This window comes from Raphanus sativus, chromosome 3 (genome assembly GCF_000801105.2).
Source record: "Raphanus sativus cultivar WK10039 chromosome 3, ASM80110v3, whole genome shotgun sequence".
Lineage (NCBI taxonomy): Eukaryota > Viridiplantae > Streptophyta > Magnoliopsida > Brassicales > Brassicaceae > Raphanus > Raphanus sativus.
Genome location: NC_079513.1, coordinates 24130456 through 24153808, shown reverse-complemented (window position 1 = coordinate 24153808; position 23353 = coordinate 24130456). Strand labels below are relative to the sequence as shown.

At 34.9% G+C, this 23353-nt stretch overlaps 4 protein-coding genes and 2 pseudogenes across 4 annotated transcripts; 2 read left to right on the top strand and 4 right to left on the bottom strand.

Annotated features, from left to right (window-relative positions):
- Window positions 1-1034: 1034 nt before the first annotated feature.
- LOC130510181 (heptahelical transmembrane protein 1-like) lies at window positions 1035-3051 on the bottom strand. Its single transcript, XM_057006578.1, has 3 exons — window positions 2588-3051; window positions 2423-2498; window positions 1035-1774 (listed from the first exon to the last, which is right to left on the bottom strand). Exons 1-3 carry the CDS (start codon window positions 2860-2862, stop codon window positions 1154-1156), a joined length of 972 nt encoding a protein of 323 aa, XP_056862558.1. The 5' UTR covers window positions 2863-3051; the 3' UTR covers window positions 1035-1153.
- A 1973-nt stretch (window positions 3052-5024) lies between these two features.
- LOC108844007 (40S ribosomal protein S8-1) lies at window positions 5025-6546 on the bottom strand. The gene is made up of 5 exons (XM_018617192.2): window positions 6446-6546; window positions 6251-6323; window positions 5588-5927; window positions 5324-5511; window positions 5025-5239 (listed from the first exon to the last, which is right to left on the bottom strand). The coding sequence occupies exons 1-5, from the start codon at window positions 6447-6449 to the stop codon at window positions 5164-5166; spliced, it is 681 nt and encodes a 226-aa protein (XP_018472694.2). The 5' UTR covers window positions 6450-6546; the 3' UTR covers window positions 5025-5163.
- A 1152-nt stretch (window positions 6547-7698) lies between these two features.
- LOC130510124 (U-box domain-containing protein 51-like) lies at window positions 7699-9079 on the top strand. Its single transcript, XM_057006470.1, has 3 exons — window positions 7699-7944; window positions 8023-8144; window positions 8260-9079. Exons 1-3 carry the CDS (start codon window positions 7699-7701, stop codon window positions 9077-9079), a joined length of 1188 nt encoding a protein of 395 aa, XP_056862450.1.
- A 1199-nt stretch (window positions 9080-10278) lies between these two features.
- On the bottom strand, window positions 10279-11774 carry LOC108845573 (F-box/FBD/LRR-repeat protein At1g51370-like; annotated as a pseudogene).
- Window positions 11775-14907: 3133 nt separating this feature from the next.
- On the top strand, window positions 14908-19392 carry LOC130509353 (protein S-acyltransferase 24-like). Its single transcript, XM_057005212.1, has 13 exons — window positions 14908-15407; window positions 15505-15645; window positions 15768-15880; window positions 16323-16402; window positions 16517-16680; window positions 17005-17143; window positions 17249-17348; window positions 17489-17546; window positions 17676-17753; window positions 17853-17951; window positions 18297-18375; window positions 18488-18636; window positions 18831-19392. Exons 1-13 carry the CDS (start codon window positions 15147-15149, stop codon window positions 19161-19163), a joined length of 1794 nt encoding a protein of 597 aa, XP_056861192.1. The 5' UTR covers window positions 14908-15146; the 3' UTR covers window positions 19164-19392.
- Window positions 19393-19647: 255 nt separating this feature from the next.
- LOC130509526 (protein PHOX3-like) lies at window positions 19648-22600 on the bottom strand (annotated as a pseudogene).
- Window positions 22601-23353: the final 753 nt, after the last annotated feature.

Here is a 23353-nt window from a genome sequence, read left to right as displayed (position 1 = left end):
TTTTTCCAATAAATTATAATATTATTTATAATTAGTTTCTTAGAAGTAAATAAGTAATTAAAATTAGAGAATCCAAGTAAAAATCATTTAAGGTAAAAATAAGGTAAGAAATGGGGGAAAGAACATAGACTGAAAACTAGTAATAGACTTATTGAGAAGCTAATAATATTAATTGTGTATTTATTGCCTTGTAAAATGCTTACAAAAATCTGAAGTTGTTGTTTCAAATAAATCCGCGTTTGGCATTGTTTATCGTTAATACCTATCATATGGCAAAACTTATGTATCCATTACCAAACCGGTTATCCCCATACTGCTAAGTCTGCTGTAACCGGTTTAAGGTAAGATATTTAAATTTTGTTTGGTTTAGCATCGGTTATAACTTATACACCAATGTAGCAAAAAAAAAAAAAAAAAAAAAACTTATACACCAACATTAAACTTAACGCTAAAACTGAGCCAAAAACTAAGCATGCTAAATTAACGCTAAAGTTGTCAATTATTTGCATGCACCAAGTCTCACGGCAAGACTAAGACATGTGGCTTCGGAAAATTGAAAATAGTTTAGGTCCATGAAATATTCCAGAGTCCAGTTAAAGAGTCAAGCTTTGTTTAATTGCTTTCGACTCATTTATCAGCGTATGCTACAAACCTACAACTTTACAGCTCATACGGTATATAACCTAGAACTCTATATCAAAATCTACAGTCCTCTTATTGCTTCAGAGTTTATTTAACATTATAATTTATAAGTTTGATTATTTGCAGCGAAAGACATATATTTACAATATAAACATATATTTACAGCATAAATCATTATTATTAGTATTAAGTAAAATATAGCACAAGTGAGATACAATTCAATTTAACTAGGACGCGTTGGTCCAGTTAAGCGATAAATGAGTTCTGGCTGGATCTACCGTCATTATGGTTCGGTTAGCATTGGCCACATAGCCGCGCTTTAAATGGATATCGATTTGGTTATCAAAACTTTTAGTATTTGGAGTTACACAGCCTTTGTGATTTCACCAGGGTTATAAAAAAAATACAATTCAATTTAATAACGAATGAGTCATTGCAATTTGGCTTCACGTGATACAAACACACTAATATTTAAAAAAAAAAATCAAAAGAACTACAAAATATATATGGGTTAACAACCAACATGGTCACGCCAGTCCAATAACAAAAGAGCAGCTGCATAGTGGGACAAAGCACCCAACATAACGAACACATGGAAGATCTGATGACTATGCCCCACACGATCAAACCATCCAGGCTTAAGCCTCTCAGGTACTCTCCCTACATAGAAACCTGTCCCAACAAGATAGAACACTGCCATGCCCAGCTCGTACATGAGCGTCACGTTCCTTTGCGGGTTTTCCCAGTTGACCACTATAGCATGGACAGCAGGCACGATCCCGAAAAGCCCCATGGAGGCAAAGAGCAAAGCTCGAAAACCTCGGTACTTGGGAGAGGAAAGTGATGGAGTGAAGAGTGTGATGATGGTGAAGATTCCCATAGAGGTAATGCCTGCGAGGTAGATGAAGTACCAACGAGGAGTGCACTGGAAGATGTAGTAAATTGGTGGGAAGAAAGAAGTGATGATCATGGCGGTGATGCCTGCGTAGTCTATGCGGAGGAGGAAGACGTTAAGGTCTTTTGAGTGGCAGCAGAAAAGGTGGCAAATACTGCTTGAGAGTAGGCAGAACATTGAGCCTCCTAAGAAAACGAAAAATGGCCATCTTGTTACATTCCCTGGACTCTTTGCATCCTATACAATCATTAACATTGATACCATCAGTTTTGAGAAAAAAAACATCTTTATTTAGTTTTTATTAGAAATAATTAACACTTTATATAGGAAACTCAAAGTATATTTCGAATAATTTGCCTATAATTTTAATATTGAGTTGGTTTCAAATTTTCAAATCTAACAACTACATTTTGTCGACTGATTAAAATATAAATAAAAAGCTACAATAAATATATATAGAAAAGTAGTATTAAAATTGTAGCTCTAATTAACTTGTATCTGTGATATTTTAAAAGATAATATATTGGTTGTGATTTCTCGAGATATATAAAATAAATGTGAATTAAAATATGAATTACCTATCGTTCATAATCATCCCAACAATTACAAACCAAGGAATATAAATGATGACAAAAAAAGAAAGATGACAAAAAAACCGAGGAATATGAATATGCTATCAGTGATAAATTCATTAGAAATCAAATATATGTTAAATGTTAGTCAAAACCAAGTAGGTACATCTAACTTTACAAGATACATCCCATTTGAATGATTCAAAAAATTAACATAGTGGTTGCATGTGAACTTCCAGAGACTAAACAGAGATTCAGTATGAACATCGTCTGGTTATATACAAAAAGATTATATCAATTAAAGGAGACGTACCACGGGGAAGAATTTATCGTGATGCATAATGTTGGCGACGGTTAGTCCCACAAATAAAATGAAACCAAGTAAATGTCTGTCAAACAAAAAAAAACGTTTCATCAGAATCAGGTCATATAATCCAAACTAAAAGCGAAACCTTAACATAAAATATAATTTACTAACGTCCAAACGTTGAGGGACTCATTGTGAAAACTGAAGACGCTGAAGAAGGCATCTCTAATGGACCATTCAGCTCTGTAGTAATTCAATATATATTCGTTATCCTTCATATACTCCGGAAGCTCACTAAACGACATCAATTCTCGTCGTTTTCTTGTCTTCTGCGAATTTCTTTTCTTTGGACCGCTGCTTCCATCTCCAGGAACAATCTTGCTCTTGCAACTGCTGTTGCCGCACGACACCGTTTCTGGTTCATCCTTCGGACCAAATTGGTCCATATGAGCTCTAATGTCGATTACGTAAGACAATAGTACTTGATTCTTGATCCAAAGATCAAGGGAAAAGAAAAGAGGGTGAGAGAAGGGATATGAGATGAGAGGAAAATATATAAATGAAAAAGGGTTAATAAATTAGAATGTAAATTTAAGTTTTAGGAGTGGGGGAGCGAAATAAGGAGAGAAGATGGGGAATGCAAAGGAGACAGCTACAACATTTAAAGAAATTTTAGAATGCAGGTAGAAGTTGGTATCATGTTTCATCTTTTAGTTGTTAGTTAGGTTATCAATAAATTCTTCTTACTTTTTTTTCATTTTATATTATTTTTACACGAAAAGTGAATTTTGTTTTCACACTACAACGTTTTCTAGATACTAGAAATCTTTTGAGTACGAACAGAGTAAATGTAGGCAATTTTTAGACCGACCGACTCAGATTTTATTACCGGCTTGTGCCTATTATATATATGAGGAATGCCTTGTACCCACCGGATGGTCCCTGATCGTGATAACCAAAGATAAATAAGTAAAATAGTACTCTTTTGGTTGATTTTATTCAGCAACAAATTATATGTGAATTAAGATTGCTTAAAGGTTTGCTGTTTACTTGACTAAATATTTTGAGCATATTAGAACATATGCAGTTTAATATTAAAAAACATCCAAAATACAATGTTGATAGAAAAAGGTTAAAACAAAAGATAATAGGTTAATATTTTTTTGTCAGCAATAATAGGTCAATAATTGACTGAGGAATGAGGATAGATTCTGTGAAACTACTTTTGACTACTTGACAAAAGAATAATAATTAGGAAACATTCATGAAGTATATTACATCTTGCTTTTTAAAAAAAAAAATTAAAAAAAATCTAATGAAAATAGTAGATGTAAGTTGTTGTTTTTTTTTGCTAAAAAGAGATGTAAGTTGTTGCATAAACGATTCTACATTTTCTAATAAAAATTGTTGAAAAACGTTTTTTTTTGTCAATAGAACGGATCCCTTTTAAATGCCTCAACAAATAGTGAAGTATTTTTTTAGGACAAAAGTGAAGTAGACTAGCTAGATGACAAATTGTATAAGAAAATTAGTAAAGTTAATACCATTTGGAAATTAAATCAAGCATTATTATAACTAGATGAAAATATCCGCTGTCCACACAAGGAATTTTAAACATTGTAACATGTAATTTATTCATATTGCGTGCTACCTATGCTGTTTCGCAATATCTCAGTGTACCGTACCTTTTCCTTATAACAAAATTCATAACTTTCTTTTGTTTAGTTTTTGTTGTCACGTGTACAATTGACAAAATAATAATGAATACTGTTTACATTACCATCAAACATCAAAAAGATTTTGCCAACTTATTGAGTCTGACAATTATCTACAATTAAAATAGATAATGACATATTGACATGGTTACTGCTTATTGTCTTTTAGGATTTGTATCTCCTAAAGCCTTTTTGGGAAACCATTAACAAGGAACGGCTAATCGGCCTTCCAAGTTTCCCAAAGGACATAACTCATGAAACACCCCAGGAGAACCAAATCAGGTTTCTAAATTTGTTGGAAAATAGATTATAAGATACTAATTAATATAGCTTGACTTTGTTAAATATGGTTGAGAAGAAAATTACATTAGCTTTTAAGACTGATACTAGGTCAAAACATCTTTAGTAACCTTTAATTTAGGACTACTGATATGTGTTGGCCTAACAAATATAATAACAAAGCTTTAAGGAAATGGTTTCCATTATAGATACTTGCACAAGTTAAGTAGATAAAAGTGGATGTCAAAAAGACAAACCATAAGGAGAATTCGGTATTTCCTAAAGCTAAGAAACAAACCAAACCATGTGGTTTATGATAAAGAATTGTTTACGTTTGGTACACCAACAATCATTGTTGATTGGGGATGTGTGTTGGTTCTTGTTTCAGATTTTCACTCTTTGAGAAGCTTCAGTCTCTTCAGGGCATCACGAACACCCGTATCAATGGATGTGTGAACCACGTTGTTGCTCTCAAAGGAGATCACGTCAGTGAGTTGTTGGAAAATTTAAGAGCAATTCTTATAGGTGCTTAGTTCGTAATATCATATTCATATGAAAGATGTCAAAATTAAACAAAAAAATAAGAGACAGAGACATTGTAGAGCATAATTAACTGATGGGGTAGTTTATGAAATATCATTGCAAGCTAATCCAAAAGCATCTCGGGTTCTCAGACAATAGTAGAAACTGAAACTCAAAACATGTTTGATGATAAGACAAAAAAAAAAGTTTGAAAGTAAAAAAGTGAAGCTTTTAAGCGGCACCCTTTCCCTTCTTCTTCTGGATCTTCTTCTGGTAGAACTCTAGCTCTTTGCCTTCCAGAATGTATCTGCACAACAACATTTACAAGTTAATAAAGACCAGGAGATTTCAAACAATGACAAAAATGGATCAAGGGGTAAAAGATAATTACCCATCGGCACGTCCACACTGGCCTGGCCTAGATGAGATGCAAGCCAACAGACGTCCGCTAGCGAATTGATCCTCGATGTGGGAATCAAGGCTGCGTCCCTCTTGACGGCTCTCGATCTTCCTCAAGACGTGGTTACTCTTCTTGGTCTCCTCAGGAGCGGCAGCAGCTGGAGCAGCTTCATCACCTTCCTATAAATTTCAAAGAGTATTACCATAAGCTTCATTCTACTTAGCGGACTCAAATATAACATAACAGAATCGTTACCTCTCCGTCCTTCTTGGCGGCGACAGAAGCAGCACTCTTCTTCTTGCGACCAACCTCAACTCCGTAATGCTGCAAGTACCACTGCTTGAAAGGAGCGGCATCGACCTGAACAATAGCACTCTTCACAAGAGTCTTGGTCCTGACGAGCTCGTTGTTGGAAGCGTTGTAGACGACATCGAGAACCCTGGTCTTGCGTGTCACCGCTTCACTTCCCCACGAGTAGTTACCGGTGTCGAGCCTCAACGCACGCCACTTGACGTTACCTCCACGGACTCGGATTCTCCTCACCGTCTTGTTGCTTGACAACTTGGTGTTAGCTGGCTGCCTTCCCATCTCGTACCTAACCACAAAACATAAACAAAGTATTCCAAATCAAAAAAAATTGTCACAAACATAAAGGGTACAATAAATCAAACAAGCCACAGTTACAGGTACACAAGAAGATGCTGCATACTATGAACACGTGTACTAGTTCCATTAACACTAAAGTTCTAAGAGATTTAAGAGTTCAAACGTTCAGTAACTAACGGATTAACAGATCACAGCATCTCATAAGCTAAAATGTTCAGTTAACGATCAACAGTATCATAACCGATTGAAAACAGAGCAGTAAAGATAACATTTCGATATAGATCTGAATATATATGTCAAACGAAAGCTTACTTTCGCTTCTTCCTCCATCCCTTCTGCTTGCCTCCAGTGGCACGCCTCTTGTGGATGGAGTCACGAGAGATACCTAACACAGAGATCAAGTCACAGATTAGACTCAAGCATCACGAAATGCTGCAATACGATATACAGAAGAGATGAAAAGAGATTCATCGGATGGGGAGCAATCGCGAAGGAAAGAGATCGTACCCATGGTTGCCTCTTCCGCGAGATAAACTTCTCAGCTGCGCCGGTAGGAGTTGGAAGAACGAAGAGAGAGAGAGAGAGCTATTATATGGGGACAAGGAGTGTATAAAACCCTAGTTATCCCATGCCTTTATAAGGCTTTTTACTGGGCCATCTAATTAATTGGGCCTATTCTAATACAATACCCAAATTTCTAATTACTTGGGCCCATATCCAAACTTGTCTTAGTTTAGGCTGAAATCCAAACAATACTTTTGTATCTCCAGTCAACCAAAGATTATAGCTTCTCAAAAAATGGGACATGTAGTATGTTTACAGTAATGTGCGTTTTTGCTAGATGAAGAGATTATAATATTTTAAGCTTGAGCACAATAATAATTATTTTGAGGTGATTTTGAATAATTAACATAGTCTATTCCTTCTTACATGTATAAATGGGGCAAACTATATTCTGTTTCTTCAATCTGTTTTTGCTTTTAGTCTTATACTAACCAACCACATCAAACATCACACTAACCAACTATGTATATTAGGAATTTGGTTTGTGCTTACGCCATTTGACTGATGAGCCTTCATATGTAGCTCACAGAAGAGTGTAATGTGTTTTTGGTTATGACTATGATTATTATCATAGGACTTTGAATCATCGTTTATGCTTTGGGTGAAAATGGGTTTTTCTCTGTGTTATTTAAAAGATAAAACTCTACCAGGCTCATTTGTGGCTTTGTGCCACATGAACCTGGAAGATTCTTCTCTTATCCTAACTGATCCATTGTCACTTTAGTGAAGCGACCGGTAACCGCTGACAACGACCAGTGTCTCATCAATTATATACGTATCCATATATTATGTGTGGTAATCAAAGTCAGGTCAAACAGATTTGTATTTAGAACAGCCAGAGCAAATTTGCAACCGTTCTTCAATAATCCATTTATGATGCTGTTTAAAAACTTACTGCTGGTAGTTATTTGTTAAGTAACAGTTTTCTGGTGGCCTGGAGTTAGTTTTGCCCATGCATTAACAATTGTCAATAACAGTTCTATTTTTAGTAAGACGTGGTTCTCCTCCTAAACCAGAAGGGTTTTAAGTTTTTTTTTCTTTTAATATTTGTTTCTCTACAAATCTTTTGTCTTTGCAAATCTTATATTGCCTTCACTCAGATTCCTCTGTGTTATTTTTAAGAAAAGTCTTAACTAACCTCTCCTTTTAAGTTTCTTAATACATTCTTTGCCAATATAACATTCTGTGAGGAGAATATGGAGAGAAATGAAGTAAGGGAAGGGCCTATAGCTATTGCAGTTGACAGAGATAAAACAAGCATCCAAGCTCTTAAATGGGCTTTAGAGAATCATATTCCCCAAGGAGAAACAGTAAAACTTGTTCATGTCATCCAAAGATCTGCAAATGGACCTAATACAGATGATGAACTGTCTGAAAGAGAGCAAAAACATAAACAAGTCGCTCGTTTTCTTCCATTGCGTTGTCTTTGTATGCGACAAAATGTAAGTTTCTGAGGTCTGTTTTTCTTTTCCTTTTAAACCTGTCTTCTTATGTCTCACTGATCGTTGTCTATTTTTCAGATACAAACCGAAGTAGTTTTGCTCGACGATCAAGATGTTGCAAAAGCATTGATCGAATATATTAGCCATAACTTAATTTCTACATTCTTCATAGGTGCCTCTTTGAAGAAAAGCATTACAAGGTCATAATCCTAATCCGTTATTTATTTATTTATTTATTTATCTTCCGTTAGTTAATTATTTTGGTATTGAAATTCTCTAAAATGTTTTTTTTTTCTGATGATCTTGATTTGATAGGCTGTTCAAGGTTGATGACATTCCAAGTAATGTGATGAGATGGGCTCCAGATTTCTGCAATGTCTTAATAGTATCAAAGGGAAGACTATCGAGTGTACGTTCAGCCACTAGGCCATTACCTCTAGCATTACCATCTCCTTCTTCAGGGACTGCACCGTTGTCACCACTCAGCGGCACCGATGAGCTTCCCTCTGAAATGTCATTGTCAAGAGAAGACGACGTTTTGTTTGGGGAGTTCTCATCACTGTCTAGAGACTCTACTGCGAATCTCAGTGATAGGATCAGTACAGATAGTTCGGGTCTCTCTTTCTATAAGAAACTTGGAGCTCCACAGATGTTGGATATTCCTAGATTAATCTCTGGTCTGGATGATGAGAAATCCATGTTTTCGATGTATCTTAATAGTCCTTCTGATGAAAAGAACTGTACATTAGCTTCCTCACTACTACCACCAATGGATAACGCGGATGATGAGAAGAGAAGGCTGAAGAGAGAGCTGAAGGAGACGATGAGCATGTACCACGCCGCCTGTAAAGAAGCCCTTGTGGCAAACGAGAAAGTAGCTGAGCTGGAGATATGGAAAAAGAAAGCAGAGAAAATGCTTAAGATGGCTGAAGAAACAGCAACAATGGCCATCATGGAGATGGATAAGAGAAAACTGGAGGCAGAGACGATGAAGGTTGTGCGAAGGAGAGGGAATGATGACAGGAAGGTTGTTTTGGATGATCTTGGAGAGTCTCGTATAGTGGTTAAGTATGAGAGCTTGCTCCATATTGTAGTTGTTCTTTTCGTCTTCTGTTTTTATTTCACATTCAGATAGTTATCCTTGTGGTCGGAGTTGGATGATCAAGTCTGTGATGATATCATTTCCTCAAGGACAAGTTGTTCAAACATTCTCTTGTAAAGATCAATCATATTTTATTTGTTCACTTTTCACAATGTCACATTTACAAAGCAAAACTTTACAAAGTATTTGATATTTGTTTGTTGATTATTGTTTGATATATGGTTGAGCTAGCATCAGGTAGGACCCTCCTATCATGCTATGGGTTTAGTTCAAGCATCATGGAAACATATAGTTATCTTCACAAGAGGAATTGTAGAAACCTTGAGACTCAAGATATCCTTCTCTGTCTAATTAAACAAGTTTTTCCAAAGGTAAAAACACCATCTCTCTCCTCTTCTTCCTCTCTCCCGAACGTTTCAAGTCCGATCGATGCAGATCTGGAATTTTTTATTTAACACATGTCAAGATTTTAAATATAAAATTGCCATATGTAAAATATAAAATTTTCATCATGTTGGATAGCATTTGATCTTGTATTTTATATAGATCAAATGCTATACATAGATGTTGGAGATTCATAGATTAATCTCCATTTTTTCTTACAATACAAGATATTTCTTTCATACTATTTGTATAGAAATATCTTGTATTGTAAATATAAAATATTTCTTTCATACTATTTGTATAAAAATTATTTTATTTACAATGTTTTGTTTCTTGAAAAAGGAAAATTGCAATTAAATAATTATTTATATGAATTTTTTAACATATATCAGAATCTTAAATATAAAAATGACATGTGTCACAATCATGTTAATTAACAATTTTAAAGAACTAAGCTCTATCACAATAATGTAATTAGCAATTTTGAAAAATCAGTTTTTTATATAATAAGATTAGTTAATGATTGCATGAATAGCAACCACCAAAGAACATAAGAAATATTCAAAAGTATTATATAAAATAAATAAAAAACTTAAAACTGCAATATTTTTCTTCTGGCTTAAACCCTCACAAGGTTCAGTAATGTCAGCACCCGAGATAAACTCAGACGCAATGTTCAACCCTTGTAACTAAAGTACAAGGATTTCACAATCAATAGAGAATTTTGGCGTTGAAAAGAGTTCCCCAAGGAGGGCATCCTTGGCCTTTATCATACGATAATTAGAAACTCTTAGGGTCAATTTCTTAAGGATTGTTGAATTCTTCAGGAAATACTTTACTAGCTAGCTTCATTTCAGTTTCATGTCCCGAGATTGGTCATTGAATTCAACAAACTTCAGTGACGATACCAAACACGGAGGCACTGTTGGAACCATCACCTTCGTACCAGCGGCCACACCAACCAATAATTCCTGAAAAACCAGAAAATGAAACAAACAAAAGAAAATACAGGAAAGAAATAATAGTAAAGAGATACAAAAAGCTTTCATAAATGATATAGATTAATATCATTAGGGAGTAAACACAATTTATCACCAAGATGAGAGATTCTAGATTTGGGCAGCTCTCAAGAAAGGTTGGCAACATGCCGGAATAGGTGTCGAGAAGATGAAAATGCAAGTGAGACAAGTAACAAAACTGAAGCGGCGGTTTCAAGTATCCAATCATGACCTAAGTAAACCAAAAATATAAGGTGAGAAACGTTTTGATGGAAAAATATTTACATGCATAATTAATGTTAACATGATGAGTACGTACCTTCCAGGTATTACTACTAATATCTAGATCCCGGACCCTCGATATATCATCAGTGAAGATATCGTGAATCAAATCATGATCGCAAAAGCCGCGAAAAGAAATAGCTGCTTTGGCAGAGAAACCCGAGTTGGTGATCTTAAGCTTCTTATGTACGTTAACGTTAGCTCTTAAACACTGGAGAAGAGGAGCATCAATGTCAACTTCGCCCGAAAAATTTATCTCGATTCTCTTTAGTGTCTGAGATCGCACATGTAAAATCTTCTCAACGTCTTTAGGTGATGATAGGGATATGAGCGTTAAATCTTCCAAGAGCAGAGAGCCTGAGATAAGTTTCTCCATAGTGGCCCTATTGGGATACATAACTTGTTTTAAATTGAGGATCTTAAGACAAGGCAAGGAAACAAACTCAGTCTTAACCAAGGTGACCCAACGGAGTCGTAAGTGAACAAGTGTCTTACAAGTATATATGCTCAGTGGTAGCACCGTAATACTTGAAAGTGCATTAGTACGAATATTAGAGCATCATTATTGGTGGACTAAGAAAAAAGCTCTTAGCTTCTTTTTTTTTTCCTTTTTTTTTTCGTCATGAAAAGCATAAAGACAGCTTTTATATAGGGGCTTTTCCCCCATTTTCTCCTCAGTCATCTCCTCTTTTTCCTTAAGGGCTGGCTTAAGGCCCTCCCAATATTGATGGTCTAATAGATGCTGAACCTTGCGCGTGGTCGTAGAGTCGTCAATCCATGGGTTAAGAAAAGAGTCATAACCATCATGACCCCATCCAGAGATATGTAAAATGAGTTTGCGTATCGATGACCCCCTCTCGAGATAAAAAAAAACTGTTAGCAAAACTAAGAAACCCACTGAGGGTCTCGAATTGTTCGGAGTCTAAGTCCAATCCAGGAACCCGTTGCCAAATATTTTTCCATCTCTTAGTTGAAATATGACAAAGTATGTCACATATCAAAGCATCCGGTAATTGGCTTATCCGATCTTCTTCAGGATTTGTCAAACTCTTTGTAACCACCATTTCCTAGTAACCACACTATACTGCAAATTTAACTTTCTTAATCGTCCTACTCAGCCTCTTCCTCCACGGTCAGCTAGCTTCTTCTCTCTAAATAATTATTTCTTTGAAATGTATATATGACACTAAGAGCAACAATGCAATATATATCAAACAAAAATAATAATCTAACATATCTAATAGATATAAGAGAAAAAGGAAAAGTATTTCAAATGAGAAATATCAAGATACTCATGAAATGTTTTGATGACATGTGTTTATGCATAAATGGTTTACACTTTTCAATACTCCCTCTGTTTCATATTAAATGTCATTTTGACTCATTTTTCTTGTTTCACAAAAAGTGTCATTCTACAATATCAATGCAATTTATACAATTTTTCAGCTCAAAATTAATTGCAAAATGCATCGATCTTATAAATAAAACTATTTATCTAAAATACTATTGGTTAGATATGTGATATTAATTAAAAAATAAATGCATTTTAATGAATTTCTTAATATGTGTGAAAAGTGTCTAAGTGACACTCTTTGTGAAACGGAGGGAGTATTAAATTTTAATTAGTTAACTACCTTTTTCTTAAATCCTACTATATTAATTTGCTTAAGTGTCAACAGTATGTAACTTTAAGAAAAGATGTTATAGTTTGATTGGTTAACAATTTTTTTTATTTCAACCAAATCTAAAAAGGCAATCTTAGAACAATTTAATATCAGTTTCCAAACAATCTATATAATCCTTTATATATTAATTGAGAAGCATTATAACCTTTGAATGTAGCCACGTCTCATAACCATTGATGTTTTTTTTTTTTTAGAAAATAGGTTGATCCATCTAAATATATATTATATTTTTTTTATAAAATTAACTATCAAATTGATTAGTAATGCATAAAAATATTCTCCATTAATTCTTTAAATAAAAAACTACGAAATTACCTTATATGATTTCAAAAAAATGTTAACATATATATGATAATTAATAATTTTGAATAATAAATATTTGATAATAATTTTTTCATCCACAATAATTTTTGTTTAAATATGAGATTTTTTAAATCACATTAATCATATAATAAAAATTAGTTTTTTTCTTATATATTATATTAGATTTTTTTAAAACGACTATAAATTAATAAAAGTGTAACAATGAAACTTTTTGAACCATTCTTTTACATTTTTGTTGTTATAAAAGATTTAAATGATCATAAAATCATATGAATATGAAGTATCATTTAATATACATTCAGAATTTTTATATATATTTTGATATCTTTTAAATCAAACTATATGCCATATAAAATATATAAATACATTTATTTCAAAATTTATATTGAAAATATATTGAGATCTGAATATTTTAGTTTTGAATATTTTTTCATATAAGATATTCTAAGTATATCATTATACATCATGGTGATATAAATATTTGATTCTTACTGGTGTTAATTATTAGTTTATTATTTCTTGGTACCTTAATTTCAGTTAATATTATTATACAAAGAATCTACAATTCCTTATATATGAAAATTTTATATTACTGAAAAAGAAGTCAGTTAAACTTAGTATGGCATGATTTATAATTAACATAAAAATAACAATATATGAATGTAATGTATATACACAAATGCCTCCCATGAATTTTAAAGTCATATTTATTTTAACAAGACATAATGTATTGTGCTTTTTCTTGTGATAACATATTTTAATAATTTGTAATTCAAATCCAATAGTAAATACAATGAACATTAAAATTTATTATTTCAACATAAATGGCTTTTTAGTTAGCAACATTATATACAAGATCCAACACTAATATACAAAATGTAGAGAATAAGGCCTTGATTGGTAGAGCATTAGTATTAGCATTATACTCTACATTATCCAATCAACATTTGTTAGACTAGCATTTAGAAAAGCATTTACTAAATACTAATGCTCTCCAAATGCTCTCTCGCAAATGCTCTCATATGAAGCTTTTGGAAGAGCATTTGCATTTACAATTTATAAATTTAAGAAATAAATATAATCAGTTCATTTATTTGATTTAATACTATCATAAAATTATTTTTATATCAAGAAAATAAAATTTTGATATATAAAATAAATTTACAATATAAATATTTCTTTTTTAAAATATTATTTCACATTTAAAATATAATTTAATTATATAAATTATATTATATTTTAAATGCAAAATATTATTTTTAAAAAATAGATATTTTAATTGTAAATTTTATTTTTTAAAATAAATTATCGATATAAACATAATTTCTGAAATTTAATAAAATAAATTAATTATATCTCTTTTATATATTAATATATAAAATAAAAAGATATATATATATATATAATTTATTTATTTTGTTTAATATTATTCAAATTATTTATATCCAAAAATAAATTTATATTTTATTTATTTTATTTAATAATATTAAAAATTATTTTATATCAAAAATAAATTTATATTCTAAAAAATATATATATTTTTAAATAATAATATTTCACATTTAAAATTTAATTTAATTTATGTTATTAATTGAGATTCATTATTTTTAATAACAATTATATTATTAATATATATATATATATCATAATTATATATATATATATATAATTTAAAAATAAAATATTATATACTAATTTTTATAAAAAAATAAAATTGTATACTACTACTGCTTTACCAATCATCTTATTAAAAATTTAATAAGAGCATACAGCTTCTACGGCATACTGCTTCTACAGCATACTGCTAGTGCTTCTTCATCAGCTGTACCAATCGAGACCTAAGTATAACACAAAATTTTCAACCAAACATTATTAGCAAATTTCAACCCGGGTTACCAACTAGTTTATTTCTTAATTATGTAGTCTTCATATTTCTGTTGATTATGTCCTGGATTATCTTCTTCTTCTTTTTTTTTTTGTTTTGTTTTGTTCTTTTCTGTCTAAATAGATTTTAATCATTTTATTGATAGATCGAAGTACAAATCAAGTTATAGAATTGATTTTTCCATTGTCTTTTTATTTGAGAATTTTCCCATTGATTTACTGATATTTATTTTCTTAAATCCAAATTATATTCAATTGATTTTTTTTTTTTAAATGATGATGTAAGAAGGATGAGATCTGAGTGGTCTGACTCTGACCGGTCCTCTTGATTCCGTTTCATTTCATTACATTACATTACACCGAGTCAACAACGACCATTCTTCTTCCTCTGATTCTCCAGAAAAACCCTAATTGCATCCATCCTCTCTCATTTCTCACGAAGACAGCATCATGAAAGCTTAAAATCGAATCTAATCGAATCGAATCGAATCCTCGCATACCCACACACACAATCGCGATCCATCTCTAGGCCGAGAAAAAAAAATGTCGTCGGAGATCGAGGTGGTGGAAGAAGTCGAATCCAACCCCAAGGAGAAGGGCGAATCCAGTTCGTCCAAACCGATCGAAGACGAGAGCTTGAAGAACGACGTCTACACCGCCTCGGCTTACGGCGATTTGGAGAAGCTTCATAGATTGGTCGAGTGCGAAGGCTGCTCTGTTTCCGAACCCGATGGTCTTGGCTACTACGCTCTTCAGTGGTCCGCCTTGAACAACCGCTCCGCCGTTGCTCAGTACATTATCGAGGTTTTACCCCAAAAATAAAAAAGTTCAATCCTTTTAAAGAATTTGAGTATTGGTAGGTTTGAACTGAAATTGATTTGTGTTGTTTTTTTTGTTACAGCACGGTGGAGATGTAAATGCGACGGATCATACGGGGCAGACAGCGTTGCATTGGAGTGCTGTTCGTGGTGCGGTGCAAGTTGCGGAGCTTTTGCTTCAAGAGGGTGCAAGGGTTGATGCTACGGATATGTATGGATATCAGGTTTTTAACTACTTCCTCCTCTTTTCTTGAAATGTGTAGATTGTTATTTTTGTTTTTAATCCTATCAAATTTCCATTCTCTTGTTTAGTTATTAATGGATGCGTGTTAATAACTGTTTGTAGCCAACACATGTTGCGGCACAGTATGGCCAGACTGCTTTTCTCTGCCACGTCATCTCAAAGTGGAACGCTGATCCTGATGTCCCCGATAATGATGGAAGAAGCCCCTTGCACTGGTAAGGTCGCCGCAAAGTTGAACACAAGCTTGCCTTCTAGTACTTGTTACTTTCTTAATGGTTTTTCACTTTTTCGGCTTCTTTTCATATTTACTTGTTATTACTTAGGTTTGCATGCTCATTTGCAGACTGGAGAGTTGATTTGATTTGTTTTCTTTGCATATTGCTCCCCTAGGTTGTCCTAGTTGCCAAATTTGCTTTCCCTCGTTCTTTAGTTTTTTTTTCTTTTAATATCATGATCTGTGAAATATATATTTCTTTCTCCATTGAGAACTAAATAGACTTAAGTTATATTGGTTATCTTTTCTCGTACTTCTATGGAGATTTCTCATCTATTGCATGCATTGTTCTGTTAACCTCCAAATTCCATCGCTATTTTCATTAATTAAATATTCAGGAGACAGTTATAATTGTTTTTCTTCTCATGTTTTGAGAAATTCAGGGCTGCATATAAAGGTTTTGCAGATTCAATCCGCCTTCTTTTATTTTTAGACGCATATAGAGGACGGCAGGACAAAGAAGGTGGTTTGCAGACATAATTTTTCTTTTGACATCCTGCTTATTTATATTAGTTAGATTAGAAAACCAAATTTCTTTTTATAATCTTTTCTCCATTCTTTTTAATTATGTTATCAGGTTGCACTCCTTTGCACTGGGCTGCCATTCGAGGTAATTTGGAGGCTTGCACTGTATTGGTCCAAGCTGGGAAGAAAGAGGATTTGATGATTACTGACAATACCGGGCTTACCCCCGCACAACTTGCTGCTGAAAAGAATCACCGACAAGTTTCTTTTTTCCTTGTAGGTATCCGTTTCACTTTCTCTGTTGGGCACCAATTTTTAGCTAAACTGTTAATTTGATGCTTTCCTAGTGGCTGCTACTGCTAGCAATGTATGGTAGTTGAATCATTCTATTGGCTCGATGTTGATTGGCAATGATTTGCATCACATTAGACGTTTGCATACCTGGAAACAAATTACTGTTTGTAGCTGCACCATGTCAAGCTTCTTTGAACCTGGAATTTTTTTTTAATATTTAAAATCATCAGTATCATGCTTGGAAGTTTGAGAAAGTTATTTTAAATATTCTATCTGAACATTTGTCTGTTAAACACTCCATTGCAGGGTAATGCTAGAAGGCTGCTTGAAAAGCGGTGGGATATAAGCAGTCCCCTTGGAAAATTGTCAAAGTTGGGACTTGCTCCGTTTCTTTGGTTCATGATTCTTCTACTTCTGCTCATATATACTAATTCTGTTGTTTTGGGTAGTTACCTTGGCCTTCTTGAATCTCTTTTGTGTGCAACATATCTAGTAACTATGTTATGCATGCATGCTTACTTATTAATGATGAACCCTTTGGTCACTGCAGCATCCAATCTGCCGAAGCTAACAACTGGGATTGGTTCGCTTGCATGGTTGGGATTCCTTCTTGCAACAGCAGGGCTAGTTTTGTTTTACCGTTGCAGCAAGTACATACTCATCCTATCTTACTTAAATTAGACCTTTACTTCTCTGAAGCTATAGATTCTATAGTGAATTCCTTGTTTTTCTGTGTAGTAGTACGAAACTAAGGTTTTCTTATCGTTTTATATATAAATCTTTTCTGCAGAAAGGATCCAGGTTACATCAGAATGAATATCCATGATCCACAGACCATAAAAGATGATGTTGGTACCATTAACTTTATTAGTTCTCAAGTTTGAGTGATGCAATTGTCTATAGTTATGATTAGAGATGATCTCGAGCGCTGTTTTTTTCTTTTCAAGTGTCATTACAGTTTTCTTACCCCTTTACAGGAACCACTGTTGAAAATAGAGTTAAACAACCCTGCTTTGCTTGCTGGGAATTGGACGCAGCTCTGTGCAACATGCAAGGTACCTCCTCAACTTCCATTTGATGTCTGGTAAATATTAACACCAAGTATATAATCATTGATGCACATTTTTACGTCCACCTTGTTTCTTTTTGTTCAGATTATCAGACCTGTTCGAGCTAAGCACTGTTCCACCTGTGATCGTTGTGTAGAGCAATTTGATCACCATTGTCCTTGGGTGTCAAACTGTGTCGGAAAAGTAAGTACAGGTTCCATCGCCCCATTTTAGTTGCTGGAAAATATAAGTTGACAAAATAGGATAGGACGGGATCAGGCTTTTGATACTAACATTTTATAACTAAATCTGCATTACTCTCTCTAGTTTCTTTTGATTTTGTCATACGTTACTATTCTTCTCAAAAATGTTCACGACAATGTCTGGGTTTTATATTTGGGTATAGAAATCAACAGAGATGTTTCTTGGTGTCGCATTACCTCTTATATTTATTTTTGCTGCTAGTGGTTTCATCTCTTAGTTTTGCATCTCGAGCATGATACTGATATGTGGATTGGATTTTGTTTTCTTCACTAATCACTCGTGCAGAAAAACAAGTGGGAATTTTTTCTTTTCCTTCTGTTTGAAGTACTGGCGATGCTGATAACTGGTGGCGTCACTCTTGCAAGTATGTTTGTGTAATGGAAAATGCTCTTCAGAGCTTATCCCTGATATGTAAATCTAAAAAAAAATACTTTGAGAAAAAAATGTAAACGATGCATTATCCATCATCCGTGCAGGAGTCTTGAGTGACCCTTCAGCTCCTTCTTCGTTTGGAGCATGGATTAGCTATCTCGCTAGCAATCACGTTGGTGCGTTATCCTTTCTGGTTGTGGAGTTCTGCCTCTTCTTCTCAGTTGCTGTCTTAACTGTCATACAAGCGTCTCAGGTGAGCTCCACATCCTTTTTTTCTTATTTGCACGTCTTTATTCTTCTTATGATCTTAAACGGTACAAAGACTGTGTTATTCTACAGTGGTGCTAGAACTAACTAAGTAGACTAGAGAAGATTAATCTATTTTCATGATCGAATGTTTTTGTTCATCTAGTTTGAATATTATCTGTCTCCTTTTTTCCTTTACAGATATCGAGGAATATAACCACAAACGAAATGGCTAACGCACTGCGCTACAGCTACCTAAGAGGTCCAGGAGGTGGCTTCAGAAATCCTTACGATCACGGTTGCAAAAGAAACTGCTCGGATTTCTTGGTGAAAGGTTATAACGAAGATATCGAGTGTCATGAAGAAGACACAACAACACCGAGGCAAGAAGGTATCAGCATGATGCAGATGCAGCGGGGTTCTAATACTCAAAACGGTAATGGCCACGTTGCTATCGATGTAAACCCGATACATAAATCTCAGTCAGGACATGTTCATTCTTCCAACTGCAGCCATAACCATAGCAGTAAGTAAGTCCTAGAGTGATTTGCCGGAACCCAACTCCGACCTGTTGTACCTCCATGATATATTGTTATATGGTCGTGTGCCAAATGTTCTTTAAATCGAATGTGCATTTGTGTTGTAAGAATCACGTTTGTCCTCTTGTTGAGTTTTGATAACATCTCATTTCAAGTGAAGATAGCAGTTAAACCGAAATGTTTTCTGAGTATGGAAGTTTGAATCAATAAAATAGCTTTAATTATCTTTTTGTTTTAATCATTTCCAAATGCAAATAAGCGTCACAACACTCAGCATTACAGACTTAATACTGTACATGTAACAACGAATTACAAGAGAATGGCTGACCATCTCAAATTAACTATCTGCACCAAAGTCTTGTGGAGGTTCCCATAAAAAAGGAAAATAATTTTGTTTTTTCTGTAATGAATGTTACACGCCAAAATGAGATCTAAGTCAAAACCAATGAATAAAGTCACAGCTCACCTGGTGACAAAAAAAAACAAAAAGAACTGCAAGCTATTTGCTTCACTAGTCGCCAAATCAATTGTATGAATGTTACACAAAAAAGATGTAAACATATATGTATATATGTTTCTTCCTGTCTACAAAAAAATCTGAATCTGAAATCCTCTTAGTACCACAAGACAAAACCTGCAAAGAGAGATGACTTGGCTCAAATACTGGCATCCAAAACTGTAGCAATCGGTAAGAATAATAGTTAATTTATAGTTTATGACAAGAGCATTGGATGTTAAAAAATGCAGCAGAAAGCATAGGTCGGTCTGATTAAGTCACTTCTATATCTTGAACTAGTGCACATAATCATAGAGGTGAGAGGCTCAACCTAACAATGGTTACTAGCTTTCTTAGTTCTTTCAAACCTATTCTTTTCCAGTTTCTAATTAGCACGAAATATCCTTTAAGTACATTGCAAAATAATAGATCTCAAGATTCCTCATATATGTACCTTGTAATGAAGCTTGATCAAGATAATGAGTGCCACTTTTTTTTTTTATCATGTAGTAGTAGTATGTGATACATGAAATATATTTGCAATCCTCCTCTTCAATATCTCCTCAAACTGATCTGAAGGGATCCCATTTCTCCATTCTTTCGCTTCATATATCTCGTGAAATATCTGTAGTACTTCGTCCACGTGAAACCTTAGATCTACACTCATCAAACAAAAAACATATTAGATAATAATGGCCTGATGTGTCTTAATACAACTCGATTTAAAAAGCTAGATACCTCGTAAAGTATTGTCTGTCACATAATCGTCCCTTATCAACGCAGCAACATCCTCCTCACAAGTCCCAGCCAACTCGAGAATCACCACCGCGCCTTCTAGATTCTCCTGCCAAGTCGGCAGGTCGAGTCTGTACTCCATCATCGACCTCTCGTAGAGCACGGCACACGACAAACGTCAAGCCAAGATTTCAGCTTCGCCGCTTTATCCAGTCCTTTCGATTCAGGGTTCTTCAGCCCTTCCATAGACTTCTTGATATTGCTTTTGGCGCTTCGATAGAGCTGCAGCACATCTGCGTACGGCCACGTTTTCAAGTCCACGTGGCTAACAAGCGCGTAGTACCACGAGAGCCTCGCTTCCTCGAAGTGCTGGAGAGCTAACGCTAAAAACACTTCTAGCAAATCAGGTTTTACTCTCATGGCCTCTTCGTACTTCTCCTTCGCTTTCGCGTGCTCTGTTAAAGCGCATTCATAAGCGGTTTGAACTTGTTCTCCGGATCGTAGGAGGCTCAGCCTCTTCCTCGCACGTGTCATGTGCACGTGCCCCAGCTTAAGCAGCGACCTCGCCACGAGCTCTTGGAACTGTTTCGCCGCTTTTTCGAAAGGTAATTGAGCTTCTTCCGATGTCACCACCTCCTCCATAGCTTCCGAGTTGAGCTTCATCCCGAGCTCTTGGAGGTTCAAGCAGGTAGTATCGTCGGAATCCGCAATATTGGCTTGGATCTTGAACAGCCTAGCGAACTCCACCATCCAGTCTTCGATCTTGCACCTCCCTTTCCCGTTCGCCTTCGCTTTGAATGAATCGGCCGTTATTCTCAGCTTCTTCATCTCCACTAATCTCCCGAAAAACGGATTCCTGCTCGGGGCTAACTTCCACCACGTAGAACCTCATCTTTTCCAGAGACGATGACACCTCCTCGCTCATTCTTAGCTCTTCATCTGTTGTGATCGTCACGAGATCTCCTTCTTGGTCCTTGTACTTTATGTGAACCGCTCTCAAGCTAGGGAAACGCTCGTGAACCACTTCCCTGAGGTGAAAGAGAGTGCAGTTCAACGGGAGCTCAGCCAATCTCACGTCGTCAGAGTACACAAACTTCACACTCTTCTTCACATTAATGATCTTCTCAGCATTCTCAGCATCACTCTTCGCTTGCACTTGAATGCTTCTGTTCTTCTTCTTCACTCTCGCCTTACCTTTCTTAGCCCAAAGCGCGAGGTGGGCCGCAACGGGCTCGACGTAATCAGCAGGAAGCTCAATCGCCGAATCTTTAACCATCAAGCCTTTACCCTCTAACGTTCTCTTGAGCTTCACAGCGATCTCAGACGCCATGGGGTTGTTAGGATCGAGCTCAGAGACCAAACAGACATCTCTCAACGCCGAGTCGAGCTTGTTCAACGCCTCGTAGCACCTAGCCCTTCTTAAGCAGGGCCTTGGTGTAATCGGGAGAGATGGTTAGAGCCAAATCGCATTCGTGGATGGCTTTCGCGTACTCTCCGGGTTCGGAGTGCATGTAGCAGGAAGGCCATGTTGGATCGGATGTGCGAGACTTCGACGTGGCTATCGGGGAGCACCTCTATGGCTTCTCTGTATTTGAGCATCGCGTTCTCGTAGTCTCGTCTTTGGAACAGCTTGTTGCCTGCTTCTTTTAATGATTGGGCCTTTGAGATGTAGTCTGGAGGTTGGAGATTTGTTGAATCGTCTGATTGATGATGGCTTTGGCTTGTTTCGGGTTCTTCTTCTAGCTTTCCCTTTAGCTTCTCCATGGCAAACAACTCTCAGAAGCAGAAAGATTCCGGAATAAAGATTACAACTTGGAACAGGACATGAGATGCTTTCTATGTCTTAATTTTCACAATGCACCACAGAAACGAAGGAAAATATATGGTACAATATTACGTGTTTTATAATTTACAACAAAAAGAAATGCCCTAAGGGTAGAACACGAGACGTGTCTACCTCTTTGAAATCGAGATCTTCAATCGCCGAGAGATGTGTGTGTGTGTATGTGGGAGATGATGATAATCTGAAACGGGTTTTTTTCTCGGGAAATGGATTTTGTAAAATTTCTGGGTAGAAGGAATGGGAGGAGGAGGAGGAGGAAGAAGCGATGGAAAGAGAAGGGAAGAAGACGAGGAAGAAGATTATGAGACCATGTGAACGAGATAGCTTTGTCTTTTTTTTTCTTTTTTTTTTTGGGCAAGAGCTTTGTCTGAAAGGCACGACAAAGGGTGTAATGGCAGAGCCAACATTTTAATAATATTATTCTATTTACATAATAATCTATTTAAAATAAATAAATGAGAAAGGGAAGAAGAAAGAATTAAATGACGTCGAAATAATAAGGAAAGTAATTATTCGATTCGAATAATCTCGTTATGGTGTAGGGACTCGTGTCGAATATGTATTTTTTTACATGAATTTTTTTTTCCAGGAATATTATTCAGTGCTCTTTATTGTCGTAAGAATTTTATAATTTCTATCATCCATTTAAAGAAAAGAACTGTTTATATGTTGTTGCATTTTGTTGGTAAATGTTAAATTTATGGGCCTACAAAGATTAGTATGGGCTTCGACCTAGATACTCTCTTCATTCTCATCTGTGCATTTCTCTTTGACCAACAAAACAAAACTCAAAAAGTCTTTGCATGGGGGGAGTTTATTTTTAAGTCTACCCTTATTATACCAAAGCTTGATTTTAATAAGACATCAATACAAAACCGTATTTTGTTACCAAAAAACTGGAATACAGTAAAAGATCCAATTTTTCAATATATTAAATTATATTGTAACCCACAACAACAGATTCTCTAATATATATTGTAAAAAAATCTATAAATTAAGATTGGGTAAAGTAATAAACATAATAAATTAATAATTTTTTTTGGTCTCACATTAAGCGTTGTAAAATATGACTTAATTAGATAAAATAATAAGATGTAATACTTTGAAAACG